Source organism: Nerophis lumbriciformis, linkage group LG06 (assembly GCF_033978685.3).
Source record: "Nerophis lumbriciformis linkage group LG06, RoL_Nlum_v2.1, whole genome shotgun sequence".
In the NCBI taxonomy this organism is placed as follows: domain Eukaryota; kingdom Metazoa; phylum Chordata; class Actinopteri; order Syngnathiformes; family Syngnathidae; genus Nerophis; species Nerophis lumbriciformis.
This window is the reverse complement of record NC_084553.2, coordinates 36,051,328-36,071,208: the sequence shown is the minus strand read 5'-3', so window position 1 is coordinate 36,071,208 and position 19,881 is coordinate 36,051,328. Positions and strand designations below refer to the sequence as shown.

General features: G+C 39.3%; 1 protein-coding gene across 1 annotated transcript; it reads left to right on the top strand.

The window, feature by feature from the left end:
- Positions 1-1,153: 1,153 nt before the first annotated feature.
- Positions 1,154-18,069, top strand: rcn1 (reticulocalbin 1, EF-hand calcium binding domain). Its single transcript, XM_061964230.1, has 6 exons — positions 1,154-1,567; positions 8,305-8,498; positions 8,578-8,756; positions 14,241-14,301; positions 14,383-14,582; positions 16,806-18,069. The coding sequence occupies exons 1-6, from the start codon at positions 1,344-1,346 to the stop codon at positions 16,911-16,913; spliced, it is 966 nt and encodes a 321-aa protein (XP_061820214.1). The 5' UTR covers positions 1,154-1,343; the 3' UTR covers positions 16,914-18,069.
- The last annotated feature ends 1,812 nt before the right edge of the window (positions 18,070-19,881 follow it).

Below are 19,881 nucleotides of genomic sequence, written 5' to 3'. Positions count from 1 at the left end.
TATTCACATGCCTCATACATACATCAAGAAAACGGCGAATAATTTGGAGATGTAATGTAAAATTGGATGAACAACAAGCTAGCTAATAGGGCTGCGAATCTTTGGATGTCCCACGATTCGATTCAATATCGATTCTTGGGGTCACAGTTCAATTATAAATCGATTTTTTTCGATTCAACGCGATTCTCGATTCAAAAACGATATTTTTGCGATTCAAAACAATTCTCTATTCATTCAATACATATGATTTCAGCAGGATCTACCCCAGTCTGCTGACATCCAAGCGGAGTAGTAGATTTTTGTAAAAAGCTTTTATAATTGGAAAGGACAATGTTTTATCAACTGATTGCAATAATGTATATTTGTTTTAACTATTAAATTAACCAAAAATATGACTTATTTTATATTTGTGAAAATATTGGACACAGTGTGTTGTCAAGCTTATGAGATGGGATGCAAGTGTAAGCCACTGTGACACTATTGTTCTTTTTTTATTTTATAAAAGTCTGATGATAATGTCAATGAGGGATTTTTAATCACTGCTATGTTGAAATTGTTACTAATATTGATACTGTTGTTGATAATATTCATTTTTGTTTCACTACTTTTGGATTGTTCTGTGTCGTGTTTGTGTCTCCTCTCAATTGCTCTGTTTATTGCAGTTCTGAGTGTTGCTGGGCCGGGTTTGGTTTTGGAATTGGATTGCATTGTTATGGTATTGCCTTGTATTATTTTGTTGGATTGATTAATTAAAATAAAAAAATAATAAAATTAAAAAAAAAATCGATTTTTGAAAAATGAGAATCGATACTGAATCGTCCAACGTGAGAATCGTGATTTGAATTCGAATCTATTTTTCCCCACACCCCTACTAGCTAACGCTGTAGTTGTATGCTCAGACAAATGCAGACGCATACCACCATAAAACTTTGACAGATTGCACAAAGCCACATTTTCACGACGAATAGGCAGCCGTATTGAGAACAATTAACGTGTTTTACTTGTATGACATCACTCGACAAGCCGATTTATCTGTTTCGGCGCCAGCTGGATTGCAACGTGGCGCCGAAATTCCTCTCATGAGCCATTGACCAATGCCGTGTCGCCTTACAGAGCAGGCCGGGTGAGCCCCTCTTAAAGCGTCACTGTGATTGGCTGGGGTGAAAGCGGCCGGAAGTCACTGCCTGGTTTTGTCCCTGCCCCGGCTGGTAAAAAAACGGGGTAGTGTCGAATAACTGAGGTTAAAACCACAGGGACTTCGTGTTTCGTGTGAAGGTAAAGTTAGCACTTTTAAGGTGGATTCAGGAGCAGTACAAGGATATATTTGAGCGGCCTACTGCAGAATGATGGAGGTATTAAGCTTAATGTGCGCCCTGCTGCTGTGTACCAGCCTGGCCCACGGGAAGCCCACGGCCAGAAAAGAGCGAGTGCTTCACGAAAAAGACCTGAACAAGAGAACCCAGGAGGACAACAACAGCTTCCAGTACGACCACGAAGCCTTCCTGGGCAAAGAGGAGGCCAGGACATTCGACCAGCTCACCCCGGAGGAGAGCAAGGACAGGCTCGGGTAAGTAATGATGGTTACTCAAGCAGCCTACTTGGCTCTTTTAGTCAATCACTCCACACCACTCCACGTGAACAAGTGTGTTGCGTGTAACTCTTCATTAATATTTACCAACAGCATGAGAAAGATGTGCAATGCATGCCAGCGAATGAGAAAAGCCCACAATAATATCATGGTTTTGCCAAAGGGCGTATTCCTACACATCGTTATGGACTTATCTTGATTATTAGACCACTAAAGACGCAGTATCTTAGCCTAATGAAGACATAGACATCGTATGTTCTGTTTTTATTCTTTGTTTTACTTTCTCCTTTGGTCCTACGTGGCCAAAGGGGCTTTTTGTGGAAGTGGGAGGACCCCATGTTCATCACAACGTGGCAACTTGAGGTCTAAGAATACTTAAATTCAGATTGGTCTCCTGGCCCTCCCACTATAGCTGTCCAATTAGTTTTGTTTAGTCTTTATTTGAAGGGACAATGCACAGAAACATTAAGCTCAAAGACAGATATGCAGGCCTGGAATTTTAACTTTTTAAGGTCAAGGCAAGTGTTGCCTTAAAAGAGGGCTCATGTTTTAGGGCACCAAGGCAAGGTAGAAGGGCACCAAGGCAAACATTATTTTCTTTCAAGGCAGGATATACTGTGTTTGTATGTATGTGTGTGTGTATATATATATATATATATATATATATATATATATATATATATATATATATATATATCCATCCATCCAATTTCTACCACTTATTCCCTTTGGGGTCGCGGGGGGGCGCTGTAGCCTATCTCAGCTACAATCGGGCGGAAGGCGGTGTACACCCTGGACAAGTCGCTACCTCATCGCAGGGCCAACACAGATAGACAGACAACATTCACACTCACATTCACACACTAGGGCCAATTTAGTGTTGCCAATCAACCTATCCCCAGGTGCATGTCTGTGGAGGTGGGAGGAAGCCGGAGTACCCGGAGGGAACCCACGCAGTCACGGGGAGAACATGCAAGCTCCACACAGAAAGATCCCGAGCCCGGGATTGAAAACCAAGACTACTCAGGACCTTCGTATTGTGAGGCCTTATATATATATATATATATATATATATATATATATATATATATATGTGTGTGTATATATATATATATATATATATATATATATATATATATATATATATATATATATATATATATATATATAAATAAATAGTGTTTATGTATGAGATCTAGGGCTGCCAATGTAATAATTAAGATTATTGTTATCAATATTGAAATCATTATTACTGATTGTTAAGTTGTTGGTGTGTGAACGTAATACCATCATGTCATTTGTAATGTCTAATAAAATTACTATAGAAAAACGTTATTCATATATTTATAGACAAATATTAGTTTTTTTTATTCTTTAATGACATCAACTTGTCAGCTTTTTGTCATCACATGATGCCTTGATATGCATTTTTACATTTTGATAGAGAGAGGTTTTTATATTTATTTTATTATTTTAAATTTAAGTGATGTACATTTATATGTAGATGTAGATGCTTTATCGGGACAGATCCATTAAGAGTTTGAGCAGAAATATGTCGTATAGGAATTAACTACACACAATAAAACATTAACAAAATGTTGTGTCGCATGAAAACCTTAGTGACATGAAAAAAACAAAATTAAAGTTAAAAAAAACCTTGTTTACTTTTTGATATCAAAATAAAACATAAAGCAGTTTGGCTAATGAAGATGAAGTCAACAACAAAAAAACCCGAAGTGGTCCCTCTCACATCGAATACACAATCTCCACAGCCTGCGTTCAATTCGATGAGATGACAAAACAATTTTAGCCAGTATTGATGTTATTTGAACACTGATACAGTTTGCAGTTAAATAAAGGACGAGTGAACATACCAGTAAACAAAGTAAAGACTTTAAAAAACAAGTTGTGACAACGTTCACGACACATAGCCTGCTGCAAAACATCAAATCGTTTTCTCCTTCGCTGTATACTTTTAGTGTGGGGACAAGTGTCTCCAATATTGTCCACACCTTTCTCCAGCTAAACACAGCAGTGCGCTCTTAAACGCACGGCGGGAAGCGAGGGAAAATGACGTTAAACCAAGCGCTTGGCTCCGTTTAATCCGAGGGGAAATCTACGCAGCAAAGTCAATGTTGTTGGTCCGCCATGATTATCCAGCCAAACGCCGCTGGTGCGCATGCGCCTGACTTTCTCTTGCCGAAAATGCATTAATAAATGACGGTTTTTCGGTAATTAAAAATTTAAACGGTATTACTAACTATCGCAAATTATCATTGTACCGTTTACTGTTACATCCCTCGTCCATTAACAAGTAAAAAGGTCAAGGGCGGTCACGGCATGTTCTTTCCGCAAATGTTGGTCACATTTTTGGGGCATTACGGCGAAAGATGAGGACAATCGCGGCACTTGCTGTGGTTTCCGTGGTTAATTTCGAGCCCTGGATATGTTCTGCACCAGATTATAGCTAAATGGCTAATTTCCATCTGCAGTCCCTGGCTCCCTAAATTAAAGGGATACAAAAATAATGCAATAAAATTATAACAATAAAATTATACTATAGCATGTAATCAAATTAAGAAAAGTCATAAAATGCCCTTTCAATGACACATACTTATTATACATTAATAATAATACCTTATTTACATCATCACACATAGACAATACATACTTTTGTTCACATCTGTCAGCATTTGTAAAAACAACTATGATTTTAACAGACACACCTCACAGCTTACAACAAAATACTCATGCATAAATATGATACACATTAAGTTGACATGTCAACTTAATGTGAGCTAATGTCCTCTCATGGTGGAACAAATAGAAATAACATGTCGTCTGATTGAAATTGTTTAAGTGCTTCTATTCTGTTTTGACGTTATTTGTCACATGTGACTACATTGACGTTCGAATGCTGTCGGAAGAGTAGTCCGGTTAGGGCTGGGCGAAATGGCTGAAAACTGTATCACGATATAAGTGTTTTGTATTGGTCGATATCCATAATTATTGGTGTTTTTTATAACCTATCGAAAATAAGGACCAGGAGAAAAATATATTAAATGTAAACATTTTTATTTGAAATGTAAATTTCCTCTGATTATAGTCCTCTCAGCGATAAAGGCAGAAAGGAAATGTCAACACAACTATAGAAAACACACAATCAATGTAAATATAGTTCTAAAATCTCATTGAACACTTAACAATATCTTCTTAAAATTAGGTGCAAAAATAAGGTAGTAGGTAATATATGCTAATTTAAGTGTAACAGAATAGTGCAAAGTGTGAAAATGTAAACATAGGTCTTGTTCACACTGCAGGTAAATTCTTGATTTTTTTTTGCCCATATGTGACCCGTATCAGATTTTTTCATGTCGGCGTAACAACGGATATCCATTGAGGATGTGTCCTCAATGTGATTGCTACTGCGCTCAGCCTTCATTCATCCGACCAGAACGTCATCAAAAAGCGATGAGCGTCATAATTATTCGCCAAAGTAGACGGTTACAAACATTGTATGTTCTGTTTTTATTCTTTGTTTTAATTTCTCCTTTGGTCCTATGTGGCCAAAGGGGCTTTTTATGGAAGTGGGAGGACCCCATGTTCATCACAATTATGGCAACTTGAGGTCTAAGAATACTTAAATTTAAATTGGTCTCTGGCCCTCCCACTCCAGCTGTCCAATTAGAGCTAATGTCCTCTCAAGGTGGAAAAAATACAGATAACTCATCTGATTGAAATTGTTTTAATGCTTCTATTCTGATTTTACATTATTTGTCACGTGTGGCTACATTGACGTTCAAATGCTGTCAGAAGACTGAGAAGAGTAGTCCGATTAGGGTTAGGCGAAATGGCTGAAAACTGTATCACGATATAAGTGTTTTATATCGGTCGATATCCATAATTAATGGTGTTTTTTATGACGTATCAAAAATAAGGACCAGGAGAAAAATATATTAAATGTAAAAAAAATGTATTTGAAATGTAAACTTCTCTGATTATAGTCCACTCAGCGATTAAGGCAGAAAGGAAATGTCAACACAACCATAGAAAACACTCAATCAATGTAAATATAATTCTAAAATCACAATGAACACTTAACAATATCTTCTTAAAATTAGGTGCAAAAATAAGGGATTAGGTAATAAGTACTTATTTAGGTGTAACAAAATAGTGCAAATTGTGGAAAAGTAAACATAGGCCTTGTTTACACTGCAGGTAAATTTAGATTTTTTTTAACCCGTATGTAACCCGTATTGGATTTTTTCATGTCGGTGTAACAGTGCAATTCCGAATTCTTCATATTCGACACAGGCCTCTTTCGTATGTGGATATAAATCGGATATACTGTATATGAGATGTGTCCTCATTGTAATTGCTACTGCGCTCAGCTTGCATTCATCCGACCAGAACATCATCAAAAAGCGATGAGCGTTATAATTATTCGCCAAAGTAGACAGTTACAAAATAAATAGTTGACAACGGCGCAGAAAATTGGTGTAAATAATGTTTTAGGAACTCAGATTGCATTCACATTTGAAATTAAATTATTTCTGTAATGTGAACAGTCACTAAAAAGATTGGATTTGACAAAAAAAATCCAAATCGGACATCCGACCCTGCAGTGTGAACCTGAGGAGAACACTTTTTTGCAGGTTTCGGGCCAGTAAGTTACGACTGTGTAACATATAATTTGGTCTGTTATTCCTATTTAAGTATGGAAAGGAAAGTATGTAATGCAGTAATTATTATTTAAATATTATTCGACCAAATTATTATTATTTTAAAGTTGCATATTAGTTATATTTTGTTATTTATTTAATTTATACAGTGCTGCCCTTTTAGGTCCTAGCTGTTGTTTCCATTTACCCAAATAGTGAACGGAGGATCAATCAATCAAAGTTTACTTATATATCCCTTATTTACAAATGTCTCAAAGTGTTGTAGCCACAACGACATCCTCTGCCCAGATCCCACATCAGGGCAAGAAAAAAACTCAACCAAATGGGAACAACTTGACACTCTGAAAGGAACCGCAGATGTGGGGACACCCCTTTGGTTGACCGGTGCAATAGATGCCGAGTGGATACAGTTAATGTTAGAGTCCAGTCCATAGTGGGGCCAGCAGCGGATCCTCTCGCATGTAGACAATTTGGGGCACCAAGACTTCACCGACTGATGCATAAGGAGTGGTCCATCCCCGGTTCCTGACTTCATAATATGAAAGACCAGTCCATTGGGAGAGACAGAACAGAGACAAGTCAGCAGCGCAGAGAACAGCTAGCATATCCTCCGTAGCAGCTGCATTTTGTACCAACTGTAATCGTTTAATACTAGACATAGGGAGGCCCAAAAATAATACGTTACAGTAATCAAGACGAGATGTAACAAACGCATGAATAATGATCGCAGCGTTGGTGGTGGACAAATTGGGACACATTTTAGCGATATTACGGAGATGAAAGAAAGCTGTTCTAGTAACACTCTTAATGTGTGACTCAAATGAAAGAGTTAGTTGTAGATAATGCCGAGATTCTTTAGGGAGTCACTTTGTGTAATTCTTTTGTTGTCAAATGTTAAGGTGGCATGATTAAATAAGTGTTGATGTCTAGCAGGACCGATCAACATTTACGTTTTCTTAGCATTAAGATGCAAAAAATTGCTGGACATCCATTGTTTGATTTTATTTAGACACACCTCCAGATGACTACAATCTGGCGTGTTGGTCAGCTTTAGGAGCATGTAGAGGTGGGTATCATCAGCATAACAGTGAAAGTTAACACCGTATTTGCGTATAATGACACCTAGTGGCAGCATATAGATGCTGAAGAGTGCAGGGCCAAGAACAGAACCCTCTGGAGCTCCACACGTTACCTTAACATACTCCGAGGTCACATTGTTATGGGAAACGCACTGCATCCTGTCAGTAAGATAGGAGTTAAATCAAGAAAAGGCTCAGTCTATCAACCAATATGTGTTTTGATACGTTCTAATACAATGTTACAATTAACGTTATCGAAAGCAGTGCTAAGATCAAGAAGCAGCAACATGGATGATGCATCAGCATCCATAGTTAGGAATAGATCATTAGTCATTTTTGTGAGGGCTGTCTCCATAGTGATTTGCCTTGAAACCGGACTGAAAGGGTTCACAGAGATTGTTAGACGCTAAGTGTTCATTTAGTTGCTGTGAAACATTTTTTTTGAGAATTTTCGAAATAAAGGAAAGGTGGGACACCGGCTGGTAGTTTACCATGGGGTCAGGATCAAGGTTAGGTCTTTTGAGCAGACGATGAATAACCGCTGTTTTGAATTATAGGGGAACAGTACCAGAGGAAAGTGATAAGTTAATAATACTTAGCACTGATGGTCCTAAAGTTACAAACAGCTCCTTGATAAGTTTCCCAGGAAGTGGGTCAAGTAAATATGTTGTTTGTTTTGTCCCATTTACAAGTCGCAGAAGTTCCTCTGTTATTTCTTCAAAGGTTGAAAAATTGACCAATTTGACTCAGGGGGTGCTATTTGAATAGCCCTGCACTACACTTGCCCTAGAATCTATTATCTCTATTTCCAGTACTTCCTATGGGGAAATATTTTTATAACCAGATTGTGGTAGGACAACAACCCATGGATTAGGTTTTGACATCGATAGTGGTTAGGACGTGATGTAAACCACTATTGATAGTTTTTTACTGAGTCATTTCTCTTTGCTTTCAGTAAAATAGTAGAGCGGATTGACAGCGATTCCAATGGCTTCATCACCACCGACGAGCTCAAAGCGTGGATAAAACGTGTCCAGAAGCGTTATGTGTATGAGAACGTGGCAAAGGTTTGGACAGATTATGACCTCAACAAAGACAACAAGATCTCCTGGGAAGAATACAAGCAAGCCACATACGGTTACTACCTCGGTAGCACACACTTTCCTTTCAGTCTCTTCATCTGATGACGCCATTGCATCTACAAGTCTAATTCTGTTTCTATGATCAGCTAATCCAGAAGACTTTGATGATGCAACTGACCAGTTCAGCTTCAAGAAGATGCTTCCGCGTGATGAGAGGAGGTTCAAAACAGCTGATGGGAACGGTGACTCGGCAGCAGACAGAGAAGAGTTCACTGCCTTCCTGCATCCTGAGGAGTTTGACCATATGAAGGACATTGTGGTGCAGGTAAGCCCACACTCACTGGGAAGTCAATAGAAATACTCAAAATAACCCAGATTTAAAACCAATGGTACGCTTGCTCGCCTGCGGCTGCATTCGTCTGTCATATGATTAATCGCTCTTTTTGTAAAGAATAATGACAGCCTCCACCTTCCAAAGTAAAACTAATCAGATGACTCAAAATTAGATCGAATTTGCAGTACTGAAGTAGTGTAGAATTGATGGCACCATGCCCAAGAGAAGGAACGGAACAAAACGGTCTAGTGTGAGTATGTCGTTGGATAAATTTGCTGTATTTTGATACTCCAGTTGTAATTTTATGTGGGCCTGTTTATATATATATATATATATATATATATATATATATATATATATATATATATAAAAATGTTCCAGCGTGTCCAGAGGGACGTACAGACTGCCCCATTTAACGCGCGATCTTTAAATATGAATTTGGTCTCACGGAGCAGTTGCGTGGGAAATGTTTCGCAGCGAGGCACTATGCCGCTGTGTTCATAAAAGTTGTACTACCCATTTGGCAGAATTAATTATTAAAAGGTTCATTTTTATGATGTCACTACTGAATGGTACTAAGGAACTGTTCAGCTTTGTGGCATCTCTCGCTAATACGCGGTCGCTTTGTCCAAAGAGTCATGCAGTCGCCATATTTGACACACCTAACCATAACAGGCTTGATTTTAGGCAAGCAGCAGCCACACACACTGGACTGTTAAAATATTACAAACAGTAATCAAAGACAAGCGACTTCCAACACCACTTAACTCTGAAACAAGTCAAAACACCTTGCTCGCTTGCAATGGAATGCCACTGCTCAGCTCTGTACCCCCCCATACAGTGACAGAAAAGGATAAATGTTGTCTTCAAAAAGAAAGATTGATTTCAAATTCTAGCTTCGCGAGAAGAACCTCTAAAGTAAAACACAATCTGTTCTGTGTTTTCCCATCAGAAACCATGGAAATGGCAAAAGGTTTTTTAGTGATCAATTAGCATACAACTCCTGTAAAATATTACTTTCAAAAATTACTGCTTGACATTTTGGTCTTCTTTTCTTACTATACTAGAGGTATTGTACTGAGCAGTCAGGAGAGAGGTGCTTTTACTACTTTGAACTATTTTTGGTTCTTTAGTTGCCGTCCCACTTTGCCATTGCTGAAAAGAGCAAAACACTCACGTATATCAGACACTCCAGTATTTCGCAATTTTCCAAACGTAAATTTAGTGAATCCCAGCAAATTATGCATGGCCTTGAAACGTTGTCCAATCCATGCAATTTCCCAACATCTTTTGGCCAATCATTGTCATTTTCAACAATTGAATTTGTCTGAGCAGTGTATGTCAACTGTCTTAATGTGTCAAATATGCCCCTGCAATAGCCTACATCTCCCATACGCATGCCCTCATGAGGGTTGTGCAATATAGATAATGTAAATGATATACATTTGGCCGAGAGAGCTTTAAATAGTATCATATCGTGATAATGCATGTTGATGACACATTCTAGCTGCGTCCCGCAAATTTGACAGCAACAACCAAACCACTGTGCCTTTAATGCACTGTCGCATTCTTGCTAGCGAGCTAGCAGCTCAGGTCCCTCCACAGTGCAAAGCCACTTCTGAGTCAGCAATTCTCGCCTCCATGTAGGACTGGATGTTTATGGCGAAAATAATAATCATGTTTATTTTGATTGATATTGTAATCACAAATTATTTCACGATTATTCATTAATTTGAAAATACGAGTATTTATTCTACCACCAAAACTGAACTTTAAATATAGTTTAAAAACAGATATAAATTAGTAACAAATAAACCACAAAATGTAAAATAATAGTAAAAGCAATACATTTAAATAACACTAGCAATACAAAAAAACTATAAAAAACAGTTTTTATGTTTTAAATGTTTTTTGTTCTATTGTTTACCTTTTACACTTACTTTACCACCATAGAGTGTGTGCTTTTTGTGTCAAATAACATCTTATAAAATGTTTGGTAATTAAATGCAAAAGTTGTCACATTTATTGGTGCAATACATCTTTGGACAATTTTGACCAGTATCTTAGGTCAAAGCATAATAATTGTGTAAATGTATCAATAAGTCCTTTATGTCCATTATGCTTGTATAAGGTACTTTTTTTAAACCTCTATTAAGTTAGTGAAGGGGAGGAGTGTGCTGCTGTTCTCAGCTTGATGTGTGCAGGCGATTTGAGGCTGTTTAAAAAAAGAGAGAACGCCTCTCAAGTTGCATTGGATTTCAATATATTGGCTAATTCTGTGACTCCGTCCGCTGTTACGTCAACGCGGAAATCATATGCCTTATTTTTTTGATGGGTTTAGTAGGGGTGTAACGGTACACAAACATTTCGGTTCGGTACGTACCTCGGTTTAGAGGTCACGGTTCGGTTCATTTTAGGTACAGTAAGAAAACAACAAAATATAAATTTTTTGGTTATTTATTTACCAAATTTGTAAACAATGGCATAACATACATATACACACAGGGTCCATTGCCAGGGTTAATGTGGTCAACATATATAAAATAAAAACTAAATAAGATAAGGCTCAGAATGGTTTCTTAACAAAACCTTTCTACATATAAAGTGCTTTTTTTTTAATGATTGATTGAGACTTTTATTAGTAGATTGCACAGTACAGTACATATTCCGTACAATTGACCACTAAATGGTAACGCCCCAATAAGTTTTTCAACTTGTTTAAGTCGGGGTCCACGTTAATCAACATTAAACTGCCTCAAGTTGTTGTTCAGATTAAATAAAATTACAAAACTTTTCTTCTACATATAAAAAGTGCAACATTAAACAGTTTCAAGTCAACTCAACCTCAGATTAACTTCTCTCTCCCCCCCCCCCCCCCCCCAGCCTTGCTAACTTGGCAGTAAGAGGATATATGGGCTCATTGTACTTCCACCATAGAAGTGGGTCAAAATCTAGTTTTTAATGCAATATGGTCTTATATCTGCTGCTATAAAAACATTTGTTATTGCTTTAGCCTTGCCTGACTCGCCGAGGACAGGCTGCTTGAATGCGGTGGTGACGCTTCAAATGGGTTAGCATGTGTTATGAGAGTAGCGTATGTGTGTGTGGCCCTTTAATATGTGACAGCATGTGAGGTGAGGGAGCGGTAGCATGATTGCGGGGAGTGGCTAGTGTTTTGTTGGATTGGCTGTGTGCAAGACCTCAATAAAGCCACAATTTGCAACTATTTGCCGGACTCGTCATTTACCCTGGAGTCCGGAGCTGTGGAGACCCACTGCCGGGTAGAGTGAAGGGTGTTGCCCCCGTGAATACATCGGCCCTGGAGGAGTGTCTCCCCTGCGCTCCTCGACTACGGTCTGGGAGCCGGAAGCAGGAAAGATGCAACACATGTTTGACGTGTTGTCAGAAGCAGCTGCTGAACAATGTTGTTGTATCGCGCAGCCAAAATGTTCCCAAACGGGAGATCTTAACGAGACAGGAGGGTCTTCCAGCTCTGGCTTTTACATGTTGTCCTAGCCCGGTCGCTGCTAGCATGTGTACTTGTTCGGTACACCTCCGAACCGAACCGAAACCCCCGTACCGAAACGGTTCAATACAAATACGGTACACGTACCGTTACACCCCTAGGGTTTAGTGATTATTGATTAGGCATACCAGCGATGTTTCAAATAATAAGTACCAATCATGGTAAGATTCCAAACTTCTAGTAGACATGCTTTTTTTCATTCATTTGCTCAAGCTCTGAAATGTGCATGCACGTTGTGCGGCCCTTTTAATCGTTTTTTCGATTATATTTTCATGATCGTCAGAAGCCGTAATCGAAATCAAAATTTGATTAATTTTAATTAATTAATTAACTTTACCCTCATGGCGGCAAATTAACTGTTTCTTACAAGTAGCATTATCACTGGAGGATGAGGAATTACTAATGTGGCTGCACTACACACTGTAGGAGGATATGCTGACTGCGGTCATTACTGTCAATGCAAATATTGACAGTAATGATACCAACTATAGTGTCAGAATATGGTTAATACTACAGCGGTCAGATCGATATTTTTTGTTATATTGTTGTTTTTGTTATGGTTTACAAACTTAGGAAATACAGAAGGGCTTTAAGGGCAAAAAACAAAAGGATGTAAATTAGAGCCAATAGTAAGAAATAATTAAATATTTCATTGATATTGTTCTACTCCCATCATAATGTAACTACTTGGAATTGGATCAGTACCCAAATTTGTAGTATTGCCCAAAGAAAAATAATTGCTTATTACATTTTAACAGAAGTGTAGATAAAACCATGTTACAACAGAAAGTACCCAGATATAAACAGTAAATTAACAAGTGGATTGATAATAAGTTTGAGGAAAATAATGCAACTAGAAATAACGCAATATCACATGTCAGCAGTTAAATTAGGAGCCTTTGTCACCCGTTTTAAAACAGTTATATTTTCATTTACCAAATAATATATTGTGATATAGATATCGTCATCGCATTAGCCTGCAATATACATCGCCCATCCCTAGTCCTCACTTCCCATTTTTTATTAACAGGGATGACGACGTGTGATTATAATTTCGCATAGTCTCTCATTAACCAACAAAAATCTCGGCAGTGTACCTAATGTTTTCGACGATTGCCGAGTTAAGTTACATGAAACGTGTCGTTACATGAACGAAAGTTAATGATCGACAAGTACTTTTCAACTGGTAGACAAGAAAGGAGAATGTCTGCAGCTTGTGGACAACAGATAAGAGAGCTTTTGGCTTTTTAGGTGTTATTGTTCACGCTCAAGTTTTCATTACTTAAGATAAACCACTCAAAACCATTTAACTAAAAGAATCATTCACATATTTAGTTTTGATACTGCCATTTTGTTTCATGTTTATGTGGCGTGCTTATGAAATGCACAGGAGATTGAACGCATCGGCCAATAGTGCAGTAAAGAATTTTTCTTTTCTCCTTACTTAGACACGCAACCTTTCGAATATTGATGGAGGTTGTTTATTATTAGTCAGCTATACTCCACATGGCCATTAAATATTTAGCCGGGTTCAGAGTGGGCGTCTTACCTACAGGAAAATTTGCATGCGGTGAGTTTATCGCATGTGTAGATGTGTCGCAGCCCAGATGTGTTGTCTTTGACTAAGCATGTTTGCGTGCACTAACTGATGATCAAGGCAGCTGACACGCCTCTACAGCAACTACTGAGTTAATGTCGCGCTGTAGACAAAGACATCTAGCAGGGCTTTAAGTGTTTGGTACACACTAAAAGTGTGCATGGGGGGGGTTGGTCCTCATCAGCATTGATTCTTGTAATTGTAGTGTCAGTGTGCCAGCCCAGCTGTAAACTGACCCTCATGATGACTCGCGCTGCCAAGGGCAACTTGTTTCCGTCTTTATTAGTCAAAGTGAAAGTTCCAGCTGCTGTTGACCCTCATTAATGACATCACTTCCTCATGCCGAACGCAGGAAACCCTGGAGGACATTGACAAGAACGACGACGGACATGTGGACGAGGACGAGTATATTGGTGGGTTCAAGCAATACATTTCAACTAAAACAAGAAAATGTGTGTTTCATTGCTGCCCTCTATGCCCATCTCTGCTTTCAGCTGACATGTTTGCGCACGAGGATGGCGGCCCAGAACCAGACTGGGTCAGAACCGAGAGGGATCAGTTCTCCGACTTCAGAGACTTGAACAAAGACGGTAAAATGGACCGGGACGAAATCCGCCAATGGATAATGCCGCAAAACTACGACCACGCCCAGGCAGAGGCCCGACACCTGGTGTACGAGTCTGACCAGGACAAGGTACCACTTCTTCACCCCTCATTTTGTTTTTTGTATTCATGGTGACAAAGCTCAATCATGGACAATGCATCCATTTAGTTAGATTTGATGTTATTATTATTATTATTATTATTTGAATGGGATTCAGTGAATGGCAATCTATTTGTAGTGGCGAGACTGGCCAGGGTTGGGGAACGGTGTCAATATGACGCCTGCATGTAAATTGTGTAATCGTATGTGGGGTTTTTTTTCTAAAAAGGCTAAAACAAATGTTATAGATATATTTAAAGTAAAATCTGTGTTATTGGTATCAACGCATCTTATTTTTTGTTACATTATATTTGATCTATTTTCCATTGTTGCTGCTTATATTATGACTACAATGTAACAAACGCTGCCCTTTGCACACCCCTGGTTTATTTACATTTATTAATCTGCCCTCCCTGAATATTGGAATTTAGATCGGAAGATAGGTAAATAGTCCTCTGATTTAGAGATAGAGAAACTTCCGACTTGTAGTATATTGATTGTCTACACAATGAAGTTCCTGCAAAACTAAGCACACAAAGTAAAGTACATTAATATACACATGGAATGCACGTACATGTAGGAATCATGTTAAATCGACAATACAGTTTGGCATAAACTGAAAAAAAGAAATGCAACCACACAGGATAAAAGTTGGCTTTTATGCCACTAGCTTAAGGCTAACAAACAATGGACAAACTTATTGACAGGCTAATGAAAATTATCATCCTACATTTTTTTTAAACTTGCAAAAACATTAACAAATAAGATTTTAAAGGAACACAAATTAATGTAATTATGTTTCTTCTTACATGCATGTAGTCCCTAACTTTGCACAGGAGCCTGCTGCTTGAATCTCAAACTGTAATTTTAAAACTAAAGTAGTTAATGAAAAAAAAAAATCCAGAAATTATTTTTTTATTTCATATGTAGCAACTGTGTGTTGTAAAAAAATATATATATATATTAGAGATGCGCGGATAGGCAATTATTTCATCCGCAACCGCATCAGAAAGTCGTCAACCATCCGCAATCCACCCGATCTAACATTTGATCAGAACCGCATCCGCCCGCCATCCGCCCGCACCCGCCCGTTGTTATATATCTAATATAGACGATGCAAGGCATTAGTGAGGTTATAAAGCTTTTGCCTGTTAAAGAAAGGAGACTGATCCAATGCAGCACAGACATTCGCGTGCCACGCTGTCACGACCCAGACGCACACCAGTGCGCAATCATATGGGAGCCGCGCTGAGCGCACCTCCAAGCGCGTCTCGCTGCCGGGTATATGGGCCCGACGCTCCAGCGCCATCCATTTTCAGGGCTAGTTGATTCGGCAGGTGGGTTGTTACACACTCCTTAGCGGGTTCCGACTTCCATGGCCACCGTCCTAGCTGCTGTCTATATCAACCAGGGTGAGCCCCACCCCTTTCGTGAGCGCACTGCGCGCGGAGTGACCCCTGTTACGCGCCCCCGGCAACAGGGGTGGCGGGCAGGTAAGCTGCGCGTGCGGAGCGCGCGGAGTGACCCCTGTTACGAGCCCCCGGCCACGGGGGTGGCGGGCAGGTAAGCTGCTTACCTGCTGCGCGTGACGCCGGCCGCGGCGAAGGCGGACGAGGCGCGGTGGTGACCCTGGAGTACGTGCGTCGGGCCCTTCTCGCGGATCGCCTCAGCTACGGCTCCCGGTGGGGCCCTCTCGGGGGAAGGGGCCTCGGTCCCGGACCCCGGCGAGGCGTCCCTTCTCCGCTCCGTAAAAGTGTCCATCTCTTTTTTTTTTTTTTCTTCTGTTGTGGCATATGCAGCAGGTGCCTGCTCGTTTTTTGTATGTGGGTAACAACATTTAACTATGTATATATATTTCTGAATTGGTTTAACTGCCACCCGCCTGAATCTATTTAAAATCAAATTGTTTTTTATTTCAACCACCCGACCCGACCCGCGGATAAAATCTAATTTTTTTTAATTTCTATTTGTATGACCCAAAAATAAATATATATATATATATATATATATATATATATATGTGTGTATGTTGTGTGTATATATATATATATATATATATATATATATGTGTGTATGTTGTGTATATATATATATATATATATATAACAATCAACTTTACTTTTTGACCTAACATAATATATGCGGGGAATTACTCTACTCAGTTAGTAGCATACCCTCAGAACTGCCGTGACATTATGTTTCTTTATTTCTCAGGACCAGATGTTGACCAAGGAGGAGGTCCTGGAGAACTGGAACATGTTTGTAGGAAGTCAGGCCACCAACTACGGAGAGGACCTCACTCGTAACCACGATGAGCTCTGAGTGCTCGCCTCAACCTCTTTCGTGTGTGTGTGTGAGGTAGAATTTGGTTGTTGAAAGACACAATCAGTTGAAAGACCATCAGCGCAGATAAGAAATGAATGGGAGGGGCTGTGGAGTCGCACATTTCACCAACAAAATACCGTAAGGTCCTGAAGTGTCAATGAATCGTTCTGTTTCTGACATTCAGAAGCAGAAAGAAGACTTTTCTTTGCAGCGACGGTGCCTTCCCTTTTAGCCACCGCCTCACAACTGTTTGATGCTAACTTTTTGACAATAACCTTAATGTGAAGCTGCAGCTCCAAGAACTGATTTTATTTATTTTCATAGCGTTGTAAAATGTACTGAAAAAAATGTTTTTAATGTGCGGTAGTATCTCTTTTTAGTATAGCTGACTTAACCATGTTTGTAGTCTATTTATTTTTCACTTGTGTCCAATTAAGCAAATTGTTAATGCTGTGTTTCTAAAAGAGGTAATTGAAATATTACAAACAGTAAATTATGAGTGTCCCGATCGCCGTCCTACTTAGCAATGTCTCCACTTTGACTTTTTAACTCCTTTAACATCAAGAACAAATGGATGCCGTTGTCAGCGCTCAGCTCCGATCGTCGTCTACACACTCGCTCACGTAGAGATGCAGAGCGGAGCTGACTGGCTCTTGCTGCTGGCTGTTGCGGTCCAAAACTGCACAGTGTAACTGAGAAAGCGTCTCCGCCACCCAGCGTGTCCCCTCTGCCTGCTCATGTGGAACATATGGATATATGTGTGCCACTTAACAAGACAAGTCAAGCGGGACCAATGCGATAAAGCTCATTAGGAACAAGGGGACAGGACGATGCATGTGTTGTTCTGCTGCAATGTAGCAGGGATGTGCCAACACACGTGAGCAATGTCTGCTACCTTAGATCTCTTTTTCTTTGGACTCCGTGGAATTCAGATGACCAGTGTGTAAATAAATATGATTGATTAACAAAAATGTAAAACTATACAAGAAGTACTGACTCCTTTTTTTAACATGAAAACCAATGGGGTACCGTATTCTTCGGAGTATAAGTCGCACCTGCCGAAAATGCATAATAAAGAAGGAAAAAAACATATATAAGTCGCACTGGAGCCCGGCCAAACTATGAAAAAAACTGCGACTTATAGTCCGAAAAATACGGTAATTGTATATTTATATTTATATATGCAATTAAATGATACAAAATTGTAGGCTATTTTAAAACATTAGCCTACTGACTACTTTGTGTTTCACTTGAGTGAAAGCATCTCCCCTGTGAGTCTTAGTATTGTACCTCATCCTACATGTTGACTATTGACTAAGACTTTCTTACATACACCAAGGCTATTATACTAGCCACCATACCTTTCTCCAGGTACAGTTCAATACTTGGGAGCAAATTCCTAAAACCACTAGAGTTGTATAAAGGAACTGTAGGACCACTGTAAACATGCTGGCAAATCCTTTCGTTGACATTTTAACGTTGCTAGTGTGTGGATGTGAGTGTGAATGTTGTCTGTCTATCTGTGTTGGCCCTGCGATGAGGTGGCGACTTGTCCAGGGTGTACGCCGCCTTCCGCCCGATTGTAGCTGAGATAGGCTCCAGCTCCGCCCACGACCCCAAAGGGAATAAGCGGTAGAAAATGGATGGTTGGATAGAACACGGGTTCAAAATTGTGATTTACATAGAGTAACTGAGGCGTTCCTCAAGGCACCCTTTTAAGTCCTCTCCTTTTTGGCAGTAACACATTTGTTTTCATAATGTGATTTATGTAACTAGGGTGCTGCTGCAGCTTGTTTACTTCAGTTGTCGTTTGTTCAACTTCTTTAATGATACTTGTGTTCCTCAGGGTTCCATTTCAGGTTCTCTCTTTTTCATCATTTGGGCTATTCTACTGGTGGCCTGTGAGTTCAGTTCTAAAAACAAGTGAGAGACTCACATTTTTGCTGCAGATTCTTTAAAAAAAACAAAAACACGAGTGCTGTCATAGATATGATCTTTGAATAACTTCTTTGCAGAGGGTCCTTATAAACAGCAGAGCCCTCCTGAAACTGACAAAATAGACTAAAATTAAATGTCTACTGTAGAGGACACTAGTATTCTGGAATATACAAAATAGGAATAGTGAAGGTACAAGCCCGGTCCCCTAGTCCTTAGTTTACTGGAAATGTTTAGTTGAATGTCCCTGATGTATGTTAAAGAAAATGCAATATTTTGGTGCTTTTTGTATCAGTGTGTGAATGTGTGTGTGAATGGGTGAATGTGGAAATACTGTCAAAGCGCTTTGAGTACCTTGAAGGTAGAAAAGCGCTATACAAGTATAACCCATTTATCATTTATTTATTTGTACTCGTTAGCTTTACAGATGCCATTCCTCTTCATGTTTTTTTCCCCAGAGGGCAAAACAATGAAGCTGACTTTCATATATGTCTGAACTTTGGAGCTACAGTAATAACCAGAATGTAAGATGTGTAAAATACAGAGTCTCGGGATTTATATAAACCAAGCAAGTCTTTTCTTCCTGTCACTCACACAGACCAGTGACCTGGGAAGATTCAGCGACAACACAGAGATCCTCTAAAAAAAAAAAAAGTGCAGTCTGAAAGATTGGGCAACGTATCAGATGAGTTAAATGTTGGTTTCAGGAAGTAGCTGACTAACTTTTTTTTTTATTTTTTTTACATTCCTCCTTGCCCCAACATGTAAAATGGTATATTCATCTTGTCATTGTGCCTCATCCTTCTTGACTGCTGTTGAGTAATGGTTGTTTACGTTGTGGTTTTACAGTATAAGCCACTCATGGTCATCTGGTTTATCTTGTCATAGTGCACGCTGCTGATTGCAGAAATTGACAAATAAATCCAGCAATTTTTTTCCCCCAATGTTGTTTCCAGTTCAAGGTCTGCGCCCTTAACTCTTAGGGGGAAGCGATGTGAGGTTTACGAACAAGACGGGTCTTTTGAACGGC

Bases quoted from the DNA above. Each gene is read 5' to 3' on its own strand.
- rcn1 (XM_061964230.1), top strand. From the start codon at position 1,344: ATGATGGAGGTATTAAGCTTAATGTGCGCCCTGCTGCTGTGTACCAGC. The intron at 8,757-14,240 runs GTAAGCCCACAC...TGCCGAACGCAG, and splicing joins TGAAGGACATTGTGGTGCAG to GAAACCCTGGAGGACATTGA. The intron at 14,302-14,382 runs GTGGGTTCAAGC...CTCTGCTTTCAG, and splicing joins GGACGAGGACGAGTATATTG to CTGACATGTTTGCGCACGAG.